The 23541-nt window shown below is 34.4% G+C and overlaps 1 protein-coding gene across 1 annotated transcript; it reads right to left on the minus strand.

Annotated features, from left to right (window-relative positions):
- Positions 1 to 5694: 5694 nt before the first annotated feature.
- On the minus strand, positions 5695 to 23237 carry LOC102800865 (RYamide receptor-like). The gene is made up of 5 exons (XM_006812737.2): positions 23090 to 23237; positions 22040 to 22347; positions 8764 to 9168; positions 6593 to 6808; positions 5695 to 5826 (listed from the first exon to the last, which is right to left on the minus strand). Exons 1-5 carry the CDS (start codon positions 23235 to 23237, stop codon positions 5695 to 5697), a joined length of 1209 nt encoding a protein of 402 aa, XP_006812800.2.
- Positions 23238 to 23541: the final 304 nt, after the last annotated feature.

Consider the following 23541-nt stretch of genomic DNA (forward strand, 5'->3'; position numbering starts at 1 on the left):
TTGGATTCTATTTATGGAACAGACTCTTATAATCGAATTAAGGAATTAGAAGAGTTTCAAAACTAAAGTAAAGATACGTGAATGATTACGTCATTGGTAATTATGTTCGGTTTGATGATTAGGCGAACTCAAGTGCTTGATAACAGATTAATCTTATATTTGTGTTTTTTTATCCCATTATTTAGCGACAAGTGTTCTGTACATTTTATAACGCGGGAATGCAACTCTATTGAAAAGTTGTTCTGTGCTGACGAATAACAAATTTAACCTAATGTTTTACAATACATTTAGACCAGTTTTGATCACGAAAATCATTTTTTTTAGTAAAATTATGTTTTGTATTTCTATAATGTAATTTTACATCCATGTAAATCCAAAACTTGTCTGTTTTAATTCATATTACTGAACTACCACAGTTTCCAAGTACAAGTAGTTTGGGTTCACGATTTGGAACACGTACCACTCTACATTTGAGCTAATTCTTATCATTTGACAATAAAGTAACCGTGTGAAAGTATAATTCCCAATATTTATTCTAGAGCTAATTCTTGTAACACAATTCACACATTATGCATCTGTAGTCGCCCATTAATGAAGATTTCATTTTATTCTAGATATCAAACGACTACACAACCATTAGAGTGCTAGATTGATTGGGAGAGCATTTTATTCATGCAAGTGGCGCATGCATTTTTTCACAACATATTCAATATACGTTATATTTATAATAGAGATTGATATAGCATAAATTATATAGTAGCATGATCATGAAATAGTGAGTTATTATAATTTCATAAAAAATAATCGTAACGTTATAACAGCACAACCATGAAATCCATAATAGTCTGTCACTAATAGTCTTTTAAACTCTACCACTTTCAGATCTGTACAAAAAAATCAGCTCTACCTGGAATCCTCATTGTCAACTGATGTTAACCTAAGTCAATCGTCAATTTAAACACGGATATCATTTCAAGCCGTATGAATATATACATCTGACATAAAATGCAAAACATGCTCTCGGCACATGTATATATTTTCTATACGCTCACGTACCGTTATAGCGCAGGTTTATTCTACTGACATTTGCCTAATAAACAAAGCGTAGTTTATTTTCATGGACTGGTAGGTTTTATGCATTAAACCAAAAACCAAAAAGGAAACATCCAAATGTCGTATTGTCATGTAGAAGTGGTGGGAATATTGTAATACCTACATATAACTACTGATAGTTACATAAACCATTATTAGAAACAATATGAGTAAAATAAAGTTATTCCATTTATGGTTGAAGTGTTATTATATTTATGAATGATGTTAATTACATTTATGATGTTAATTACATTTATGGTTTCCTCAAGGTACAATGTACAACAGTGTCAATTCCATGAACACATATTTCAAGCATTACTCGTGACACGCGTGAAGAAGAAAATAGCTAAGCCAATGTAAAAGTATGACTCATGAATGGTACAATAAAACGACAATAAACATGCAACAAAGAACCAGGCAGAGTAATTGTTACTTGGAGCAGACAAGCTAACAACTAGATTATATAAATACTGAACTAAGCTCGAGTTGTCTACAATTACGTAGGGTAATTCTGTAATCAGGCATCGTTATCAATGGGTATTAATTACATTAGCCTTGGGGCAACGGGATCAGTAAATTATACATTTTAATATCTTATTTATCATTGAAATGTGGCTATTAATGTTTACACACGTAGATTATGTGTTTACCGAATCTTATTTTTATATAATCCAGGATAATATTTCCTTTTAAGTTTACGTCACTAGACACATATGGTGAGTTTTTGTATAAATCCTAGCCATTGGCTACACACGCAATTTTAACGAAATAAATTATTTTCACGAGAATGACTAGATATTGGACCGTATACAACCCCGATAGAACCGGATATCCCTCGAGCAGCGCTGACAATGACAAAACGATCGGCAGTATGCGACGTCAATGTATGTGATATGTATTTTCCATCTTTCCTGTATTAGATCACACTGTAGAAATACGCACGTTATGCATGCGATAGGGTGTACTATTATTGCTAAATATAGGATTGTCCACATTGTATTGTGTATTAAAACATGATTAGCGTGTCCACCAATCTTCATAGAAATTTTGGGTTTGACTCCCATGGTCAACTCGCAGGCAGTATTCGTATATGCAGAAGCGGCGACAGGACATTTTGCATGGGGGCGATATCTAAAATCTGGACCATCTGAAACGCTATTTCCTGCATTTTGAAGAGCAAATTTTGCTGACAACAAGTATTTCAGCTAGGGTGGGCGACCGAGCATCTGCCCCCACTGCTCCGGTGCCGCCGCCACTGATATCGGCGAACAGCGTCCTTTTGAAGGAGACTTGTGTTACGTTCACTGTTCATGACCAGTGTGCGTATACAGTATTCAGTTGTTCCTGTCGCAAAGAGTAGCGGTTTGATGTGTATGATTGTCATGTTATATCCATCATTTCCAGTTTGTAATCGATGACTACCGACTAAATGCAAACAGATTGGTTCTGGCTTGTCACATTATAAGATTGAGCATATTTAATTAATGAACTTGTTGAACTTGTCGTAGATTGTGTCAAGTTGTTCCAAACTACAAACGTACTTTCCTTTAGTGTGTGTTCTAAATAATAAAGTACATAACTTTAATATATTCATGAATGACTCACAATGTACAATTAATTATCACATAGATGGGTTCATACACATATGCAATGGACATGTTAAAATATAAATATAACATATAAATATTTATTATGCACAAAAATACGCGACTTATGCATATATACAATCAACCAGACATTAAAGAACCAAAATTGGTAACTATGCCAGCTGACCACGTGGTGTAATATTTATAAAATATTAATAATAGTAACTTAACAAGTAAATGAGAGTTCAGTGAATAATAATTTTAATATATGATTTGCGAATTCTGCCTGGCGTGTTCATTATCTATGTTTACTGGATACCACCATGACAGGTTTAAGCGTTACAGGTATGACATTATGTAATACAGGTGTATTTATCGTCAAGTGAGCGGAATATTCTTCTAACTAAGGAGTATTGAATAATAAAACTACACATAAACACATATAAGATAATATATTCAAAAAAATAAATACAACTATACATGTGTACATGACATGTTGATAACGCAATCAGTGATAAATGTATTGTTCTTTTAATGCTTTTTTGTCAAACGGTCTTTACCACGGCACAATCAACTGTATAAACGTATTTAAATAGGGTTACTATTCGCAGAACAACTTTTAGCTGGTGAAATTTTCTTCAGCGACTGAACAAATATAAATATTATAATTAATCATACATTTAATAAAATTAAAACGTACAGTAAATTTGTTACGTTGATATGAATGTAAGTTACAGAACACCAATACAAAAGATTGAAATAACTTCTTGTCACATTTGTATGAGCATACATTTAAAGACGTCCAATCTTTTGTACACCACAAACAAATTCACAATGACGGCATATTTTAATGAAAAACGGAGTATACAAGTAATTTTAAACCTACACAACAACTTATTAAGGGTGATTAAATTATAGAAGACTTGAAAAGTCTAAGATACGAAGGGGGAGGGGGTGTATTAACATAAATAATACATCACCCGGAGCGCTCTAATTACTAATGCAACTCATTCATGAAAGATTCTTGAACAATCCAAAGATTTCCATTGAAGTATGTCCACGCCAGTAGCTCTTCGAGGCATGTTTAATTATGAATAAGAATTAAGAACGATTACATTGATTATCGACTGTGTCTTTAGAGCCACATCTAGTATAAGAAATATGAAAAGTAAAATTCCTGAAATCAAATTTATAAGTAATATTTTAAAATTGTTCACATTGGGCCTGAGCGATTAAACAAATAAATAGTATATTTAATTTGGTGATCAAATAATGCAATGTCAAATGCTTACTAGCTTCAATAATACAATATATCAGGTTTACTTTTAGGATTCATTGATGTTTTTTGGTGGAATGGTTGAAATGCAACTTTGATGGTTTGCAGTATAAATTCAGATACATAACTGGGCAACGTCCCATATCAGTGTTTTAAGTATCAATTACCTCGTCGTTGAATACAAACAACTAAAACAAGTAGGTATTATTCGACATTAATGGGTTGTTATAACTGATTGGGCAGTAAATACAATTTCCTCTAAAATGTCTATGTGTGATAATATTAGTTGACACACATACGAATAAATAGAACAAATCTTCGAGGTTGTGGACTAGGCCAGGGAACGTGGTTTACATTTCATTAAATTACGCATTCTTTGGGATCGCATACTTAAAACCTGGAGTGGGTCACATGATGAGCTAACATTGCCCTTTGAAAGAAGAACGCCTCATAAATGTTCAGACCTGGAAAACATGAAAGGCACTCTCATCATAACCTTCAAGCTAATGTCATACATAAATAAATTTTAAAAGTGACTCTACAATATAAGGTTTAGTAGTAAATTCATCTCATGTATCTATTTCGCAGCTTCTCAGTACTTGAAATAATCTATAGACTGTAGTTTGTGAGCGCGCAGTAAATATCGTAGAGTCTTCTGGTGCATTTGTATATTTGCTTATTTTGCAGTAATCAGTCATGATGTGAAATGGTCAAATTGCTTGCACAGACTAATCCGTTTACCTGTATTTCATTACATATTATGGTGATATAGAGTATTATTATATTGATATATTGATATATAAGAAAAATCTATATTCAAAATTAAATGGTTACACTTCTAGTTTACTTCAGAGTTGTCAAAGACCTATTAAAAATCAGTAGATTTCATAGCATGAAGCGTGGAATTAAAATATAAGCTACTATTGAAATACAATACTTGAAATAACAAACATCTAGCGTTTCTAATGATGAAATTAATATCGTCCAAGTAATTAAAAAATAGTAATAATATTTATATTGAATTTAGTAATTTTATTTATAATTGAATTAATTGAAATCCTTGACTTGATTTGAGGCGCAAATTCACAGGAACAACAATTTATATAGTTTTAAACTGTTTTAGAAAAATGACTCCTATTTATGTTTGAATATAATGTTTTCGTGTTTGTATCGCCTCAATGTACGGACAGATATAGCATCCAACGACATGTATATCATACAATGTAATAATATGTTGAATGTTATGATGATGGTACATTTTCTGCGTATAATATAAAAAGACACATCAGTATGAATCGTTCAATTGAGCATTGTCATGTGTAGATTCAGCTTCTACGGAAACGTTATACTACAAATTCGGAATATTTCTATATATTTGGCAAACATCAACAGCTACCGATGACAGCGAATACATACATAATTGGTTTAATAAAAAAATGAATTGAGAAATTTATACCTTGTAAGGTAAACTTAAAATAATTTCTTCACTTGTACCGTACGATATATATTTCACTATTCTGGTTGAATTCGTGGCACGTGTTTTATGTAATGAATACGAACAAACAACTACGTTGTATATATAATCCCCAGCTCAGTTAGTTACGTCATGGGAATACACTCACTGAATTTGATAGAAATCCAGGTTAGGCCGAATACATGATTATATGAACACGCGATCCTTTTGGTTGTAGATTTAAAATTTCCCTAGACGCACGCATTGCCTGTGTAGAGGATAGCAGTTCATGAGCATTTTGTAGATCGACTTCGATTGCGCGACGAGCGCCATGAGTCGATCACTGTTGTTGAGTTTATGTGTGAGATGCAATTCAGGCCACAACGTCCACATATGTTACAACATCTTTTCAGTTCTTCCTGCAACGGACACGATAAAAAATAAAAAGTATTGTTAGGTAGATTTAGAATTTACCCTTACATTTTAATTGACTACATCCCAATGTGCCCGAGTACGGCTAAAACGTAGCTAAAAGTAAAAATTCAATTATTGCAATCTTCTCCTAAGGGTGTTCCAGATTTCAAGAATCCTGCAATATTGAGGGTTTTATTTATGGCAATGGTTAACCTGTAAAATTGCATACAGCCACGAACTATATTTTAAACTGATTGCATTTGAATAATTTATTGACAACTCCCCAAAATGATCGACATTTGGAAAATATATTGTGCTTCATCGGCGTCTCATTCCAGGAATCCCTCACCAATCTCAATCTATAATTAGCTACGTGCGGATATTTTGCAGTGACATTCAGAATTGGCATGCGACAATTTGAAGCACCTCCCCATACCCGCTCCCAGGAGATTTATTTTGTTCAGATTCCTATATCAGTAAGCTTTAATTTCGATGATTTTGCATTCCAATATTTTCGCTGGACTACCTGTGTGTTATTAATAAATACGGTTCGCACGCCACGTCACAAAAACACATGACAAATGATCTAATTTGACAAAGAATGATTGAATTTTCTCATGACCATTATTGAAACTAATATTCCGTCATTTAACAAGGACATTCACTGACGTGCAATGTATCAAGCTGTCAAGCAAAATACATCATTACGATCATTACCATACATCATAATCCATAAATGTTCCATGCGATTCTCGCCACGTATATACTCACTCGAAATCCGTCATGACAAATGGTATATACGAATGGATTGATAAAGCTGTTAGCCATCGCAAGCCAATGCACGAACAAGTACACGCTAATGATGACGGTACGGTTGTTAGGATCCTCCAAAATGGTAATATCGAAAACAGTTGCTAATATTAAACAGTGTAGCGGTAACCAGCATATTGCAAATATAATTACGATTGCCACCAGCATCTTTGTAACCTGAAAAACAAAACAGATTACAATTACCAAATGTGAGATTTGTTGAAAAATATTTTTTTAATTTAATTGGTGTGATATTAAGGTTAATCTTTTGAATCTTCTGAAGCATTTCAAATCCGTGGCATATAGTGGCCATTCGTTTATGCACAGGTTTTCAAAAACACCAATATATTGGGGGTTATTCATTAATACGTTTTGAACATAGAGTTAATTAATGCATTGTAAAATAGAATAAACGAATGGCCACCATATACGACGGATTATTTCACTATGGCAATTTAATAAACATGTATGAGTTTAAAATTGTAAATTATATTACTCTGACATTGGAACCTTCTCAAACTGATTAGTAGAAAATGTATTTAATACAGTTTTAATTATATGTTTCATGTCGTCTGTGTGATATTAATCTAAACTTGATTATTTGATATGTAGAAATATAACTGAAAATAAAATGGTTCTAATTCGAACAGATAAATGCAAATTTCCATGATGTTGACTTACATTCTCACTGTTGTTTGTAAGAACAAATCTATTCTCACATATACCATTGGTTAGATGAAGCACACTACTGAATCTCACCGACACAGCTAATGCAAAACCCACTATTTTGCTGGTAACAATTGTCCCATATATGGTATGAATTCTCATTATTTATGTAGGTGTAATTATATACTACGTTCACATTAACAGATTATGTTTTTACTATCGGCAGGTAAGACAAAAACAGTGAGAATAGGATCGCATTCACACAAATCGATTGAAATTCAGGGTTGTATGTTGGTTAAACATTCCTCAACAAATTCTTGCTAGATCTTGTTAGTTATTCCAATAAATGAAAACCTTTTACACTATTGTTTTTTCATGGATATACATTTTTTAAATAACTGCGCCTTGAAAACATATAACGAAATGATTATGTAACATCTTACATGCCATGTAGCTTAAGTTTGTTCTGTATTCCAGTATGCGTAATGTCAACAGATAATATAACAGACAATGCGAATGATTTAGAAAATGTTTATTATAAATCCATTACATTCTAAGAAAACAGCTGGGTTCAACCAAGAGACTGACAACGCAAATAAGCATGCATAGACACATATCCTATATAAGCAAATAGCTTTCAGCTATATTTCATTTTCATCTCTCATATTTGAATACGATACGCGAATTATAGGAGAGCCGGTCACGTTGTATGCAATGAATCAATGTACTACATGTATGCAATGTACTACTCTTTTTGAGCATGCACGTCGAACAACGCAAACACATAATAGGTCCATAAGTCTTCCTATGTCGGTCCTTTGTCTTTACAATGGTACTTTTAGTTTTTCTGAAACTTTTTTTTGTTTATTGATATTGAAATTGTATCGACACAGATGATCTATTGTTCCTGCCATAGACTTGCGTAATACAAGCATGTAACGCCCAGTTGTATTTTAAATACAAGTCGAAAAACGTACACGCGATAATGTCCTGCGTCCCACATTTGTTTTACGCAAGTCTATGGTCAAAAGCACATAGCAACAACTTCTCCACTCTAATCGCTAGTAACATTACACAAATATAGCGCACAATTTGAATATGTAAACGAACGCGCAAATGGGGTTGGCGGCGGGGTCGGTAGATATGACATTCACAACATTTAGAATAGAAATACCAGTGACTATAGATGGTTTCACTATAAGAAGTGTTTAACTATTAGCCGTAATTGACATTTCTGGTCACTTTTAAACCTAGTAGCTTATTGAACCACTCTGTAATTTGAAAAACATGTGATAGAAAATAACGCAATTAATGCCAACTGAAATATATGTTGATATGCACAATCCGTGCCAAGTCATATACACCGAAGACATGGCGTAAGGCAAGCGTAATTTAGAATGTAATATCGTAACAAAATAACAAACAATCTCACACGCTCAAACTCACAAACAAGTTGCACTTCTTACCTTTTTCTTCGATCTTCGGTATCGCCGATCACGCTTTTTGTCATTATTCCCTGGTATTTCTCTTGCCCAAAGAGCTTTCACTACAGCCGTGTATGACACAGATAATATGATAAGCGGAATCACGTACGTTGCAAAGATAACAAATACTTCGTAGACACTCTGCAGTAACTGATTATTCCAACGTTCGTCGCAATCATAAATCACCTCGCCTGTATCCATGGGATATGCCTTGGTTCTGGCAGTGACAAGTTGGAATATGCCTAATACGGATGATATTAACCATATAAACGCAGTAACAAGTCTTGGTAGAGAAGATGGTCTAAGGTTTCTCATCGGTTCAACTACAGCTAAGTATCGATCGAAGCCAATTGCAGTTAATGTAAATATACTAACCGTCACAGACACCTGTATAAAATGATATAGGATCTCACATGAGTTACCCTACATTATTAGAAGCTAAAATAATAAAAATAATTAATATTACTACTTTAAACTGTTGCTATTGTAAGATCGCAAATTTCTCTTTTTCCCATGTATCCCTTTTAAAACACATAAAGCAACTTCTGAAAGTAAGACTTAAAACTCAGAATTTATTCAGTGTTTAAGGTATATGTTTATTTGAGTAATGCATTCTTAATATGTTACTTATTGTTGAGTCAATTCAACCGTAGCCGATAGACAATTCATAAAAAATATTTTGGTTGAAATAAAAACGTAAAGTGTGTAAAATAATACAAATTCACAACCCACAACTACAGGTAACAATTTTTGCGCATATGGAAATTGTCAGAAATCATGTCTGAAAAGGATGATTCATATATTGATACTTATCACATGAGCAGCTTGAATATCTAGAGAGCCTTATTTATTAAGCTAGGGTAATATCCTGCACTAGCACGTGATACCTTTGACCCCGTGTTATTTGTTCCGCGGGTGAAAAAAAATATAGGCATACCTGTAACTTCAAATTCAGAGATAACATAGCTTTTCTGAAACCTCGTTTGTGTTGACGCACGTAATCAGTGTCGATAGTTAACGTTTTAGAATGTTTTATAGCAACACTTTTAGGGGTATACCCAAATGTAGACATTCTAGTTGAAATTTCAAATTTACTCAGTACTTTGCAAGACATTAGTAGCGTTCACGCATAGCTCCTTATCACAGGCTAAGAAACGCTAAGTACGGATTAAATTTAGGCCGTTTTCAAAACCTGATCAAGATCTCCAGCACGGGCCAACGGAGTGTACGTGAACGTACGCTTAGCCCGGGCCAAGCGCCCAAAAATCTATTGTATTCAATTCTCATTTGGAGATTTACTATTATATTCATAAATATGTCTTTTCCGCCATGACAATCAACGCGAGTACATCTAGAGTTATTGTTCTTGAAAAAAACGAACTGACGGTGAGACTGCTACTTCTTGCTATTCTGCAAGGCTGCACTTGAATTTACTTTAGAACTATTTTATAATTGTAAAACTAACACATATACCTGTCTATAGTTACCGTACTAGTAATCATAGCTAAAATTACTGAAGTTGTCTTTTATATTCTTAACAAGTTTGGGCGTTTCTTTCTGTTTCCTCCTGTGCGTGAACGCAATTGTCCGATATGAAAACATACGAGATCTTAGATCTTAAATCTTAGCCCATACGTTGCTAGTTTTAGAAATAATTTGAGTCAAAAATTGGGCAAAGCTAATAATTTGATGTTTGTCAGTAATTCCACAGGTTTCTGCAGGTAAGATTTACACTCGTCATTACTCTAGTGGTCTGTATCGCGATTGTCGAGATGATACAGTTGTACATATGATAACAAATGTATTCAATACCTTGCATTGCTCGAAGCAGTATTGCAAAATATTCTCCACTACGCAATTACCTTCGAATAACCTTGCTGCAGAACAAGGAACACATGCATAACTTCCTGTTACACAACACTGGGAGTTTAAGTAACTGCTGCCCCATGAAGATTATTTTCTTTGAAAGTCCAGAAAATTGATTCTAGATGGACGTGTAATATCACATGTCTATTATTTGCCTACTTTGAGAAACCCATTATGTCAGTCATATGGTACGTGAGAATCGTAGTAATACAAACTGAGAGTTAATTAGCTTTTTTTCCAGTAGTAGATAATTTGCCAACTAAGTGCAGTTACTATACATCTCAAGCAGCGGTGTCATGTATGTATAGTAACTGGAATTGCTTTACGTAAATCGAAAAGTTGTAAGCATGAAAACGAATTACAATAGCTGTATATATGCTATGAAATATAACAGTAAACGTTAACGTAATGGCATTTTCAACTCTAGAAGTCTATGAACATTATACGCAAGAAGAAGCATAGCAGCTGACAATCATCACACGATACCACTGGGATTGCCAATATTCCAAGAATCCCAGTACTAGTTACAATTGTATTCCCTGGTTAGGGTATAACAAATCAAACTATGATTGATTGAATGACAGGCAAGTCACTCGCTTCATACAAGAGTTGTATCCATATGTGTATGTATGACAGTAATGTAATTATTTCAAAACGTTAAACAATTGTTGTTACATGATGTAAGGCTTTACAATGATAGATTCAACGTAGGATCGTCCACATATACAGTGTCAAGTTGTCCAATACATCGTTGTTATTACGGGGGAATTGAAAAGCAAACATATAATAAACAATTCCGTAGCACAATAGAACAATAACGCAAAATGTCATTTGCTATGCTATTAGAGGCATTTATATTTCTCATCATGAAATCATTACAGCAATTCCAGTATTTGTGAACCCTACTGGATTCCAAAATAGTGATATCAGCATAAAACAATCCAATTTGCTTTAAAAAAGTGATTTAATACCGAATTTTGTATTCAATTAAGTTTTCAATCAATTATGTGAAAGATAACATTTGAACATCTCCTGGGGGAACCAAATGAAGTATGTATAATATGTTTTGAACGTGTATAAAAATTGGGTGAATGTATTTTTTTCTCTGTTCTGACATCAATATAATGCGCTGAAATTCCGCTTCTAGGTCTAACATTCATTCTAGAATACCCACCGAGTGCATGTAGTAAAACAACATAAGCTTGAATATTATAAAATGAACATTTAGCCAACTCTTTAAAAACGCTTTTCTTTTCCGAAAATATTAAATAAGCTCAACTCTCAAGGGTAGGAATTTATGATTGTCACATTGTCTACACGGTTGACAGTACGATTGAAAATGAAACGGATATTTTGCGGGAAAGACTGATGTTTTTAATTATATAGAAACTTCCAAATCAATTAATAGCATCCAAATCTAAAAATCAATAATAGCAAAAGATGCATTAATAGTTCCAGAAAAGAAACACATTTTGAAAGCACAGGGTAATTTGATTGAGTTTATATCAATCCATTTGGGAACTTGAGTGCCATAAATAGACACAAAACATGTTCAATTTATCATTCACTTCAATTCGTCGCTTTGGTAAATTATTCAGACAATACTGATAACGTGCATATATTTGATATGATATTTATAGCATTTTCAAAATCCAAATAAGTATATATTGTTACGGTTTAGGATTAAAGAGATTACAGGTGCCGACTAATAGTCAACTGAATTCATTTCATATAGGTCTTGTTTGATACATCAATCTTAATTTCAGATATGGGAATATGAGTTCTAATGGGAGTAATGAGTTCTAATTTTTGATGCGCTCGAACAACTCAGCGTATTACCTTGAATGATTGAACCGTGAGAACTATGTATATGAATGTGGTGAAAGACATCTTTCTTGGTTAACGTGATATGTTGGTTATAATAGGTCATGGTAATACCCGTCAACAGATTATATGTCTGCTACTAGCATCCTAGCTTAAAGCGCGGTAGTCGTCGAGATATATGGGTCTCATATAAACAAAGATGGCGACTTTGACTGTTGCGCAGATCAACGAGTACGAACTGAGACGTTTCCAAGCTATAATTAAGTAATTTTCATGTTATTGGAAGGTATCGAAGGAGTCGCCGACGGTAATCAGTGTAAGTCGCGCCCAGGTCAAACCTCATACTTGTGATTTCCATTTGAAGAGCGCATTGGATTGTGGGAAATCAACGTTTATCAATACAAATGTGGCACATGCACAGCGCGACGACTACCGCCCTTTAATAACTACGGTGAGTATGATTTCTTGCATGTGGTGCAATCGGTGGACATCGTAAGTGACTGAGAGTTAACTGCAGCAATGCTTGATTATTTTGCAGCTCAATACAATTTATTGAATACAACTCGGTCCATTCAATAGATACTGTATTGTACAATCTTTTGTTATAGCTGTTTTCCCACATGCTAATTACCTCAACTTGTCGCGTTGTATTAATATGCATTCTTTTATTTGCAGTTTTAGAATTTTGCGCTCCAGATTCATGGCAAAAAAAAACCTTATGCGAAAGCTTTTAAGATAATCAATGGATGGTAATTATTGGATGTATACATGGATTGATGAAGCTGCACGCACAAAGAAATGTATTTGCTAAATTTTTTTTTAAAAATTCCTGAAGCAAACTAATATTTGTTCCCACATTATGTGGGTTTAATATACATCGACAACACAAAATGTCAGAAAATAACACACGTAGCACTTCATAATAACACTACCGGATTACATAATACATGACGATCAGTTATTCTACCCCGCATTTGAATTGTGGTCAAGAACTTATTCAGCGTCTTTAGTATCCATCTATTGAGTCTGATTGAACACACCAAGTTAAACATTTGAATAAAATAAGGATACAAAGCACCACGTGTGTTGTTCATTACCAAGTATGAATAAAATCTAAAAATTAATTGGCATGCTTTACATTACACAATTTTGTCGTGTCTTACTTATTTGCACCAACATGGCCACCAGTTGACCAGTTTGAATCAAATCACAAAAACTCTTGTGCATCATTAAGCTATCATATATGATATTCGAAACAAGTTTGAATGAAATTGACCTAGACATGCCGACATGTTAAATATTTTGGGGACAAAATAACCACCAGTCATTCAAAGGATACAAAAAAAACCAAAAACAAATCAAAGTGCCAACGTGTACCATGTTGTCGTTCACATATTACTTTCAACAAAATCGGTCAAAGCTTGCATGTGAAAAGGTTAAGAACACATATAATAACACAAACATGGCAGTCAGTCGGCCATTTTTACACAAATCGATGTGCACCAGTAACCCACTTTTATGATGTTAATACAAGGTTTGAATAAAAATGACAAAGGTATCTCGGAGTTGATGATCGGTTACAATTTTTGTGGCATTATTGTGTTTAGCGAAATGAACATTGACAACGAATTCCATACATTTGACAAATTTCAAAAATATCAATGAATATCCTAAATCGTGTGTAATAACAGTGTAAGGCCTGCTATTGATATTGAGAGGGCAATCCACAGAACTCACACTGGACATGGGGTTCTTTCGCTGCTGGAATGGGGTAGACACTTACAACAAGACATTAGTACTAGTTAAAGCACCTGTCGTTAATAATAACAAGCAACAAAGCACAGAAAAATACAATGAATAAATTCACTAAAATAGGGGATTGCCTAGGGAATTGATTCACAGTTGCGGGATGTCATTGCTGATAGCAGGAGATCGGAGAGCAGTTCATAAAGTCCCGCAGAATAATTATTGAAGCCTGTGTCACTTGTTTGACATTATCTCAGCAGCAATACACCGAGTACTCAGTTGAAATGGTGGACCTCAACTTTCATCAATCTAACCTATTTATAGAGCATAAACAAATGGCCCAGTTTCGGGTACACCACCTGGGTGTCCACAGCAGTCTCACGATGACATGCAGGCACTCAGCAAGTCAGTAGATTGGAAACATGTTCAGTCCTATCTCCCAAACCCACAAGTATAGTACACGTTCCTCTATTAAAAATAATTTACGCATTCTCTCTCTTAATTCTTGTTGCTCTCACCGTAACATAAGGTTAACATAAGATCCCTCCACTCAACACGGTTTACGCATTACTAAATGGAAAACATCCATGGTCAGAGGACGTTTCAGTATAGAGGGGTAACCCTATGGAATAACTTACCACCCCATATCAGAAATTCAGCCACATTAGTCATTTTTAAGAGAACTTACAAAATATATCTTAGTGAAAAATTTGTTGTAAATGGCTCAAGCCTATAGTGTGTATATTGTGTTTTTGTTCCTATAGAGGGCCAAATGAAAATTACTGTATTGTATATTGTCCTACCCTCTTTAAATATAGTGCTAAATAAATAAATACACATCCTTTGTTATCTTAATCACAAGCACACCTGGTAGATTGTTCTTTCAGAGTTGTAAACAAGTATGGCTTGTCAATCAAACTTATCACATGGCAATGCATACCGTTTCTTCCCATGATTCCATGCAATCTTCTATTTGCAAGGTTTGGGGTAATATGAAAAAACATAGAATAAAGGATGCTGACATAATGATTAAACAGATTTGACACATGTACACGAACGAATGCACAAACAGTCAGAGTCACCAGAATGACGTTTTTGGATGTCTTGTAAGCAATATTTCTACACCAAATAAATGTCTAAGCTGTAAGAAATGATTTTGTGTGTTTAGTTGCTGGTTCCAATCGTTTATACTCATAAGGCCCCTGAAGATATTACATTTTAATGGATTGCTAATATGAACCGAACATTATGAATAATAAAAAATATTCACTGACATTCTAGTATTCAGGCAGTACTGAATTTGAAATAAAATAATCCATTTCAGAGTAAACGCACACGTTAGTTGCACGAGACGACAGTCTGTTCACTTTGGGTGACACTCATTTGCTCGATTTTTCAACATATCGTCCCTATCCACAAGTGCTTCGTCAACTCATGTCATGTGAATTTTTATGAAAGCACCTTTTTCAAAAACACAAAATACATACTCAATATTCATACCTGTTTTTTTTTTACATTCATAGTCGGCACTTTACTTTCCAAGTCTTTTGCTGACGTCCAGTTCTACAGTTTATTCCTCTATAGTCCTAACCATTTTCATTGAGATGACTTTGACCTAGTCACTCAAGCACCGAACAAAAAGTAGTAACATGATGTCATACATTCTTTAACGTGTTGAGACAAATCTAAATGAGAACAGTTCCTAGCAGTATAACTGCACAATTTGAATCACATTCCTGAGTAACTAAAGCAATATCAGGAATGGTCAGACTCCTACTCATCATCATGTTAGTTCATATTAAATAAAAAAAAATGCCATGCTTGATTATAGTCAGTGTTGAGTGCTGGGAACAATCTGGTTTACCTAATAAGTTGATACTTAATAGTTCATTCATACATAGTCGTCAATTATATGTGCTTCTATCTGAAACCTACATTAAATCACTAAGGTTTGTCCACAACACTCATAGATTTTGTTCAAGAACTTATTCAGTTTTATTTTAGTAAACAACATTAAGGCCACTATGTTTCTCTTTATTAAGTTGTGTGTTCCTTAAAGCGAATATACCACTTATGCCATATGTCTCTTGGCAATTAACTCCTATCTCTAGCGTCGTTTTTGCTATTCATCAGAGTATATTTTGTGACTAACATATGAACATTTCGCAAAACGCAAAGTGAGTCATAGTGAGAATAATTCTGTCAGTTTATGTATACTATTATTGCTTTAGTCCTTGGTACCCCCACTTTTTTACACTCTATTTCAATAAGCTAAGGGCAATATAAATATTTTTTTTTGTTAATTTATTACATAAAATGAATCATTAATTTGTGTGTCTTGTTTGGCTAGGAATTACATATTTGTACCAAAAAAGGAGGGGTCTTACCAGACTGCCAGTAATTCTCGAATTAAAATAGAGAATAAAATCATAGTTAACAATATACAATTTTTTTTAGATAGAGCAAATATGTCAATGTTCTAGTCAAAATTGTTATACAAAACTATGACTGTTTTTGCATCACAACAATATATTCGTCACGCAAAAAATAGATTGAACAAGGTTGTTGACAATGTATTAAAATAATCTTATATACATTTTTCACAATATTCTCAAGGTAAAACCAACATCGAGCGGATTTAAATAAGATTTATGTGAACAATTTATCATTGTTGAATTGCATTTGAATGATGCACCCTTTTCGATAATTAACACCAATGGGAGCAAAAAACGTGTTATGAAAATAAGTTAAAACGTGTTTAAGAAATAGTTAAGAAGACATAAAAGCCATGGTCACGATTCGACCAATATAATATTGTGTGTGATGGTTATACACGACAGAAGGGAGCACGCACAGACGCGCACGCAGCGAAAACACAAGTCCTTATTCGTCTGAAAGCAAATCATTCGATGTCCTTAATGGCCAAGTGGACTTCGCAGACATTGAACGATTTTCACGACTGCTTATTTGATTACGTGTTCATCTAGCTTCTGGTCACAAACTTGGCTGGTGGAGATTGTCCACGCTAATCAGGCGACCACGAAATCATGTAAGCGATTCCTCGTTATACCATAGCCAAATCTGGCACTAAACATCGAAGTCTAAAGACCAATTAAAAAGAAAACTACGTAGTGGCGGCGGTACCGTGGGGCCCCTCGAAAAAAGTTTGGGGCATCGAAGCTGAAACCCTTTGTGTCAGCAAAATTTGCCCCTAAAAATGCAGGAAATATAGTTTCAGAGGATTTTATTCAACTTGTGAATTCCGATCGCCATTTGTACTAGATGTCCAACACCACCAGTAGCTGTATTGCCCTACCATGAACCACGGCTTGAAACTCGTCGGGTAATTCTGGTACCGGACTTTCGTATACTTAGTTAGTCATGGGCTTTCATTTATTATAACATACTTCTTCATATGTAGAATCTATTATTTTTCCGGAAATAGCAGAAATATTGTTTGTGTTCAGTGACGTAATCTACCTCTGACAAATAACAATGGCACCCTGTGTGAAAAAGTGCAAACGTTGCGTAGGTGTGGCAAAATACTAAAGGGAGTTTAAGTACGTTTGAAGGCACGCTAAGTTATATTGCTGTCAGTACCATGTGTATAATAATGTATTTTATCTCGTATATCATAGCAGTTCAAGGTAATAAACTTTATTTGCCGCCAACAAGAGAAAAACAGCTTATATCACTCGATTTTATGGTCGATGTTCTCACCTCTCGGGAGAATATCAACATAAAAACTCGTGTTATATCGTAAAAATCCAAGCAACAATATCCAACTATAATCAAAACAATCAATTTCAAAAGGCAATATTTGCAAATCCGAGAACACACATGTATTTTCTTGTTGGCAACGAATAGCTTCCTTATCAAGCATGAACATAGTTGAAATATGGAATAAGATCAATCACGTGAATGATATTTTTGTTTGGAACACTGCAGTTATGCGTGTTAATTTCACTACTATGAGAACATTAGCGGACACCGCACTTGTATAAATGATAATTGTATTTATCCCATAAAAAATCGCAGTTTGGTGTAATATTGCAGTGTAACATTTTTTTTTATATTACCATACTATAATAATCCCGTCAATTTGTACGTGCAAGCTGATTGACATCGTGGTTGATATCGCAAAATAAGCCAAAAAACCGTGATATTGGTACTTGTTTGTTGGATTATAACAATTTGAACATTTCCGATAGTTTAAGATGTCCAGCTTAAATGCTTCACAACCTCTACTTCTCAGCGCATATGATTTTTTTTGCCCGTGTTTAGTGACGATTCGTCAAGGATTGTCAAACGGCTACGGTTTGAAGTTATTTCAAAAATTGAAACCGACAATATAGTGATGACTCAAAAATAACTACATTTCTTAATCGCAATAGGGTAACCGGCTTTCAAATACGGCTATGGGTTATGAACATGAACCACAACGCTCTATGAGGTCTCCAATATGTTTTCGCAAACTACAATCCCTGCATTAATTATGAAAATTACAACACTCATTCAATAAATTTAATAAATTGTAGTTTCAATCCTGATATATTTTGTTATATATCTCCATACTATTTAATAAAATATTGAGGACACGAGTTGAATATTTGTCATTCCTAACAGAAAACTCCAGAAATTCTAGTATTTAGGTATCACTTAAGTTTGAAAAAAAAATAACGCACGAGCTGTGTGTGCACGCGTCGTCAGTTCGTTTACTTTGGTTCTTACTCATTTCAATTGAACGCCGCAAATTCAACATGTTCACTTTTCTACGCGATGTAGTCACTTTACCGTGGACCCTTCTAACATGATTTTTTTTGTTGAGAGTGATTTTCTAATTTGTCTAATAATATTTCCGTTTAAAAAGACATTATAATGGCATAAAAACAACAAATCGTTGTTTAACACCCACTTTGCCAAATCACGCTGAGTACAAAATAGTGCTCCCGTGCAAAATATGTCAGAAATAGATTTTTCTATACTTACTTTGGTATTTTATTCATTCATTCCAAACAATCATTTAAAACAATCATTCATTCATTAGTTCAAATATTCAACCAAAAATTCCATTCAATCATTCATTCATTCATTCATTCAACAATACATCTAATGTTATCCATTCACTCAACCATAAATTTCATTTATCATTTATTCATTAATAAGTTGTCAAATCGAGGGAAGTAAGAACGTGTAATGCGATGAACGTTTTATCGCACATTTTTGTGAACAAACACAAATATGTAAAGATACATGTCAAAACGAGAAATTAACAGCATGCTGTTTTTAGATTAACCTTTGCCAGTAAGATAAGCATTTTAAAATAACTAGACGCTTTGTTCCTAGCTTATCCTCATTTTGATTACTGTGATGTTTTAATAAGGCAAGCGCTTACATTCTCCACACAATACAGGTACCCAAAAATTGAGCAGGTTGAATTATTCTTGGGGCCAAGAAAGACGCATATTAAAAAGGGGACACGTTAACAAATGGCATGGTTCAGTTTAAGTAAAAAAAGACGGATTAATCAGGCTACACTTATGTATGAAATTTTGAATGGGAGCGCACCAGAATATCGATTAACAAGATTTACAACTAATAAGAAAATTCATGGATACAGTATCAGAGCTTTATCTCAAAGGCATTCTGTTAACATTAGAACGCATTATATGAAATGTAGTTTTATCTACACCAGGCACATTTATGGAATTCAACGCTTGTATTCTCCACACAATACAGATACTCCAGAATTGAGCAGGTCGAATAATTCTGGGGGCCAAGAAATGTGACAATATTAAAATGACACATAAAAAAGCATTTGCAAAGTATTTAAACCTGTCCCCTCATATAGATGCAAGCAGTTAATACACTGAAGCAAACACACTAATAAAATACAAACAATCACAATTAATCAAATAATTCAATGGCTAGTCCACGGCCAATGCGATTAGGCCAGTTATTTTTCTCCGTTACCATAGTAATTAAATTATAATAAAACACAGTCGGTAATATGTCAGGTATGCCGATATGTAGATGTTCAAAATCTGCAACATAAACGTAAAGCGGGAGATTGCGAAGGCTTCAATTTAAGACGTTTATGGCAGGCAACTGCAGAACACAATGTTAGTTCTCGCGCTTATCATTTCTTCGTCCCTGGCAGGAAACAGTTTATTATTATTATTATTATTATTATTATTATTATAGTAATTGCATGTATTGTTGACGTGTATCTCTTGAATAGGTCGGTTTTCTATTGGTTCATGTTATGGAATTGGATGATGACTGCGTCTTCTGTATACTACCCAAGTGTAATACAATCGTATATTTGGTTCCAATGGACATGATGTTTTCAATAATCAATTCAATTGCTTTATCAGGAATGTTTCTCATTCATCATGTACGCATCTATACAGGTTCAGAATGCGTCCACTAGGAGTTTGTTTTGCTGAATATCTATGACACACGGGGCAAGACAATTCTTTCATCCGTGTTTTCTTCATTTCAATTCTAGGGGGCATGGCATTACGGATATGTTCATTTCTGGTGTATGTTTTGTCAAATGCAACGAGAATAATCCCCACCGCTTCGAGAACGTAATTATATCACGCATTGGGACATTAGATTGTGACTACTGTGTAATATTTTAGCCATTCCACCTGACAGTCAATATGCTTGTTCTTACTTTATTTCTACTCATACTTTAGGGATTTTCATTTTACTGAAGAAGGTTCCAGAAACGTCTAGCTATTTTGAATAGTTGAATACAATGATCGACAATTATAGACTATTCTATGTCTTATCTACAGCTTTTATCTATTCACTACAATAGTACGTGTCGATGCCAACACATACACACCCGCAAAGTATTGCAAAGTCTCGAGGTGTTCTCTGAATTTCTTACTCATCCTGGACACAGTCTGAGTCCTGAACGATCGTTGCAATTTTGCAAAAGTAATCGAAGTTCTTGGATCGTCTGTTGTACAGCTTATTGCACTGTGACTGCTCGCGCCCTGGGTTTACATTGCCGACTGCTTGATTGTTTCGTGGGTATAAGAATTAACTGCTGCCCGTCTGCATTTTGGGGTCTCGCACTCATTTACCATCTTATATAATCCGTAATGTTACAACGTGTTATCAGTAGCTATCTGACACACAATGAATGGTTACGAACACCTGAATGGTTGGTCTCCGTCATAGATTAGTTATTTGCATATTCATGTGTCAGACACAAGGTCACGCGGCCACTTTAAAAATCATTGATTTTGGTGTTCTCATCTGCCGATTTTACCGAATTATAGCTATCCAATTCTTTTTGTTCTTTGGTTTCCAATAGCCTTATACTTTTGGATGCCCATACACATGTTGAAACAGACGTGAAAAACAAATCGGTTGCGCCGATATACAAGCTTCAAAATCGTTGCCGTGACTTTATCGACGTTTTCTAATTAAAATTTGGCACGCTACTTTTCTGAAACGCATTGCATGAATAAAACTGACACGATGCATTCAATTTAGCAGACTATTGAACAACTAAGAAAAGCATAAAAAACAACTTCTTATCGCCAGCATAAATGCGTAATTATTTTTTTAACAGAAAAAGTATTTTTTACATTTGAGCGAGTGACGCGTCGTAGAATGCAGATACATGCATAAAAAGCAACCTTTTCAAAAGTGAAATCTGGCGGTTTCAAAAATATATACGTTCCTGGGTCTTTTTGTAGTCATTTAGTCGCAATTGTAAGATGATAACAAGTTTGCAAATAATAGCTACCTTAAGTCGTAATTGCAATCAATTAACATTATGGAACGAAATCCAACATACCTGTTGCATGAAACTCACAAATGGACACATGAAGTCACCAAATGGCCAATTTCCAACTAACATCGCGGTTGCAGTGAACGGCATGCATAGCGCTCCCATAGCCAGATCCGATACAGCGAGGTTAATGAGAAACGTATTAAAGCTTGTTCTAACACGATTTTCAGAGGATAAAATACAGATAGCAATGCTATTTCCAACAACTGATAACCCGACAGTTATTACAAATACTATGGACGTGAAGATCTTTGCAACCACACTGATACCGTCGTTGACTGTATATAGCTGTGAGCAATGTTCACTAACATAGTCTGAATAATGGAGATATGAAGAATAATAGTCAACAGACCAATTAAAACTATCTGCATATGTAGAGCTGTTACAGTGAGGTAATGGACAGATTTCACATAATGCATTGTGCCAATCAGATGTGTAATTGCTCATATCCTCCATCCAAAATATAAACTAAATCTAAATAACGTATATTTGGGTGTTGAACTTCGTTCTGTGGGAAGGCGAAATAATGGAAACGATGAGTCTACCGTTGCTTCTTAAAACTGCGACTTTTATACGAGGTACGTATATGTGCTAGATACTTGCCTTAACGGCTCCTATTAACGCAAATGTCGATTATACTCTATCGGTGATGGTTATAATGTGAAAAAATGCGCAGCACAAACATGCGCAAACATCGTATTTATCAAGTCAATGACGACGAAATGACGTATGCATTATGTAAATGTCGCCTATGGTGACAATACAGGATATATTAAATATATATTACACATTAACATGGAATTACATAAAAAAAATGTACCTTACTCGTATACATATAAACCAGCAGAAAACACAGCCGTAAATCGTAAGTTTGATGAGAAGCGACTTAATTGCTTAGCGATTATCGGTTGATTTTAAATCTGATACATCTCCTGCTTGGATTGACAGTGTTAAGCAATTACCGTAACTGTTAGCACACTGTATGACACAACACATGTCTGGAGCATTTTAGATATTTTTTGTCTTATTGTAATTTCTAATATAATATTATAATACTTGTAGACGTGATTAGCCAGCTATTGTGTACGTATGCAAGACCGCTCGCGGGCATATGCATTCTAATCACGTTTTTCATCAGACATTGCGGTTCGTCGGGTCTGTCTTGTACATTTTTCACATCAATTAACTCAAAAGCAACCTTCATCTCGACTGCTCATGCTAAGGAATGTAAACGTTTTTTTGGGCACAACAGATGTGTGTTTTGATGTCAGGTGACCGCTTAAGTACATGCACATACGAAGATGAAATTGTTTAAATTACCAAGAATAAGATAAATCTCGAAACATGACTATAGGTAAACTGAACAGCAAATGGCATGCACTCGCTAACTGAAAAGGCCCTCCTCATTTGCATATTTTCCATACAAATTATCGAAAATAGAGCGATATAAAATTGTTTCACAAAACCTTATCATTTTTACAAAATTTGTTCTTTATCGTACACTTTCA

Source organism: Saccoglossus kowalevskii, chromosome 19 (assembly GCF_978046115.1).
Source record: "Saccoglossus kowalevskii chromosome 19, keSacKowa6.1, whole genome shotgun sequence".
NCBI classification, from domain to species: Eukaryota; Metazoa; Hemichordata; class Enteropneusta; family Harrimaniidae; genus Saccoglossus; species Saccoglossus kowalevskii.

Coding starts and splice junctions, on each gene's coding strand:
- LOC102800865 (XM_006812737.2), bottom strand. CDS start 23,237: ATGAAGGTTGCTTTTGAGTTAATTGATGTGAAAAATGTACAAGACAGA. Junction 22,348..23,089: donor CTGGCTAATCACGTCTACAA/GTATTATAATAT, acceptor TCCATTATTCAG/ACTATGTTAGTGAACATTGC. Junction 6,809..8,763: donor ACCGAAGATCGAAGAAAAAG/GTAAGAAGTGCA, acceptor TTTGTTTTTCAG/GTTACAAAGATGCTGGTGGC.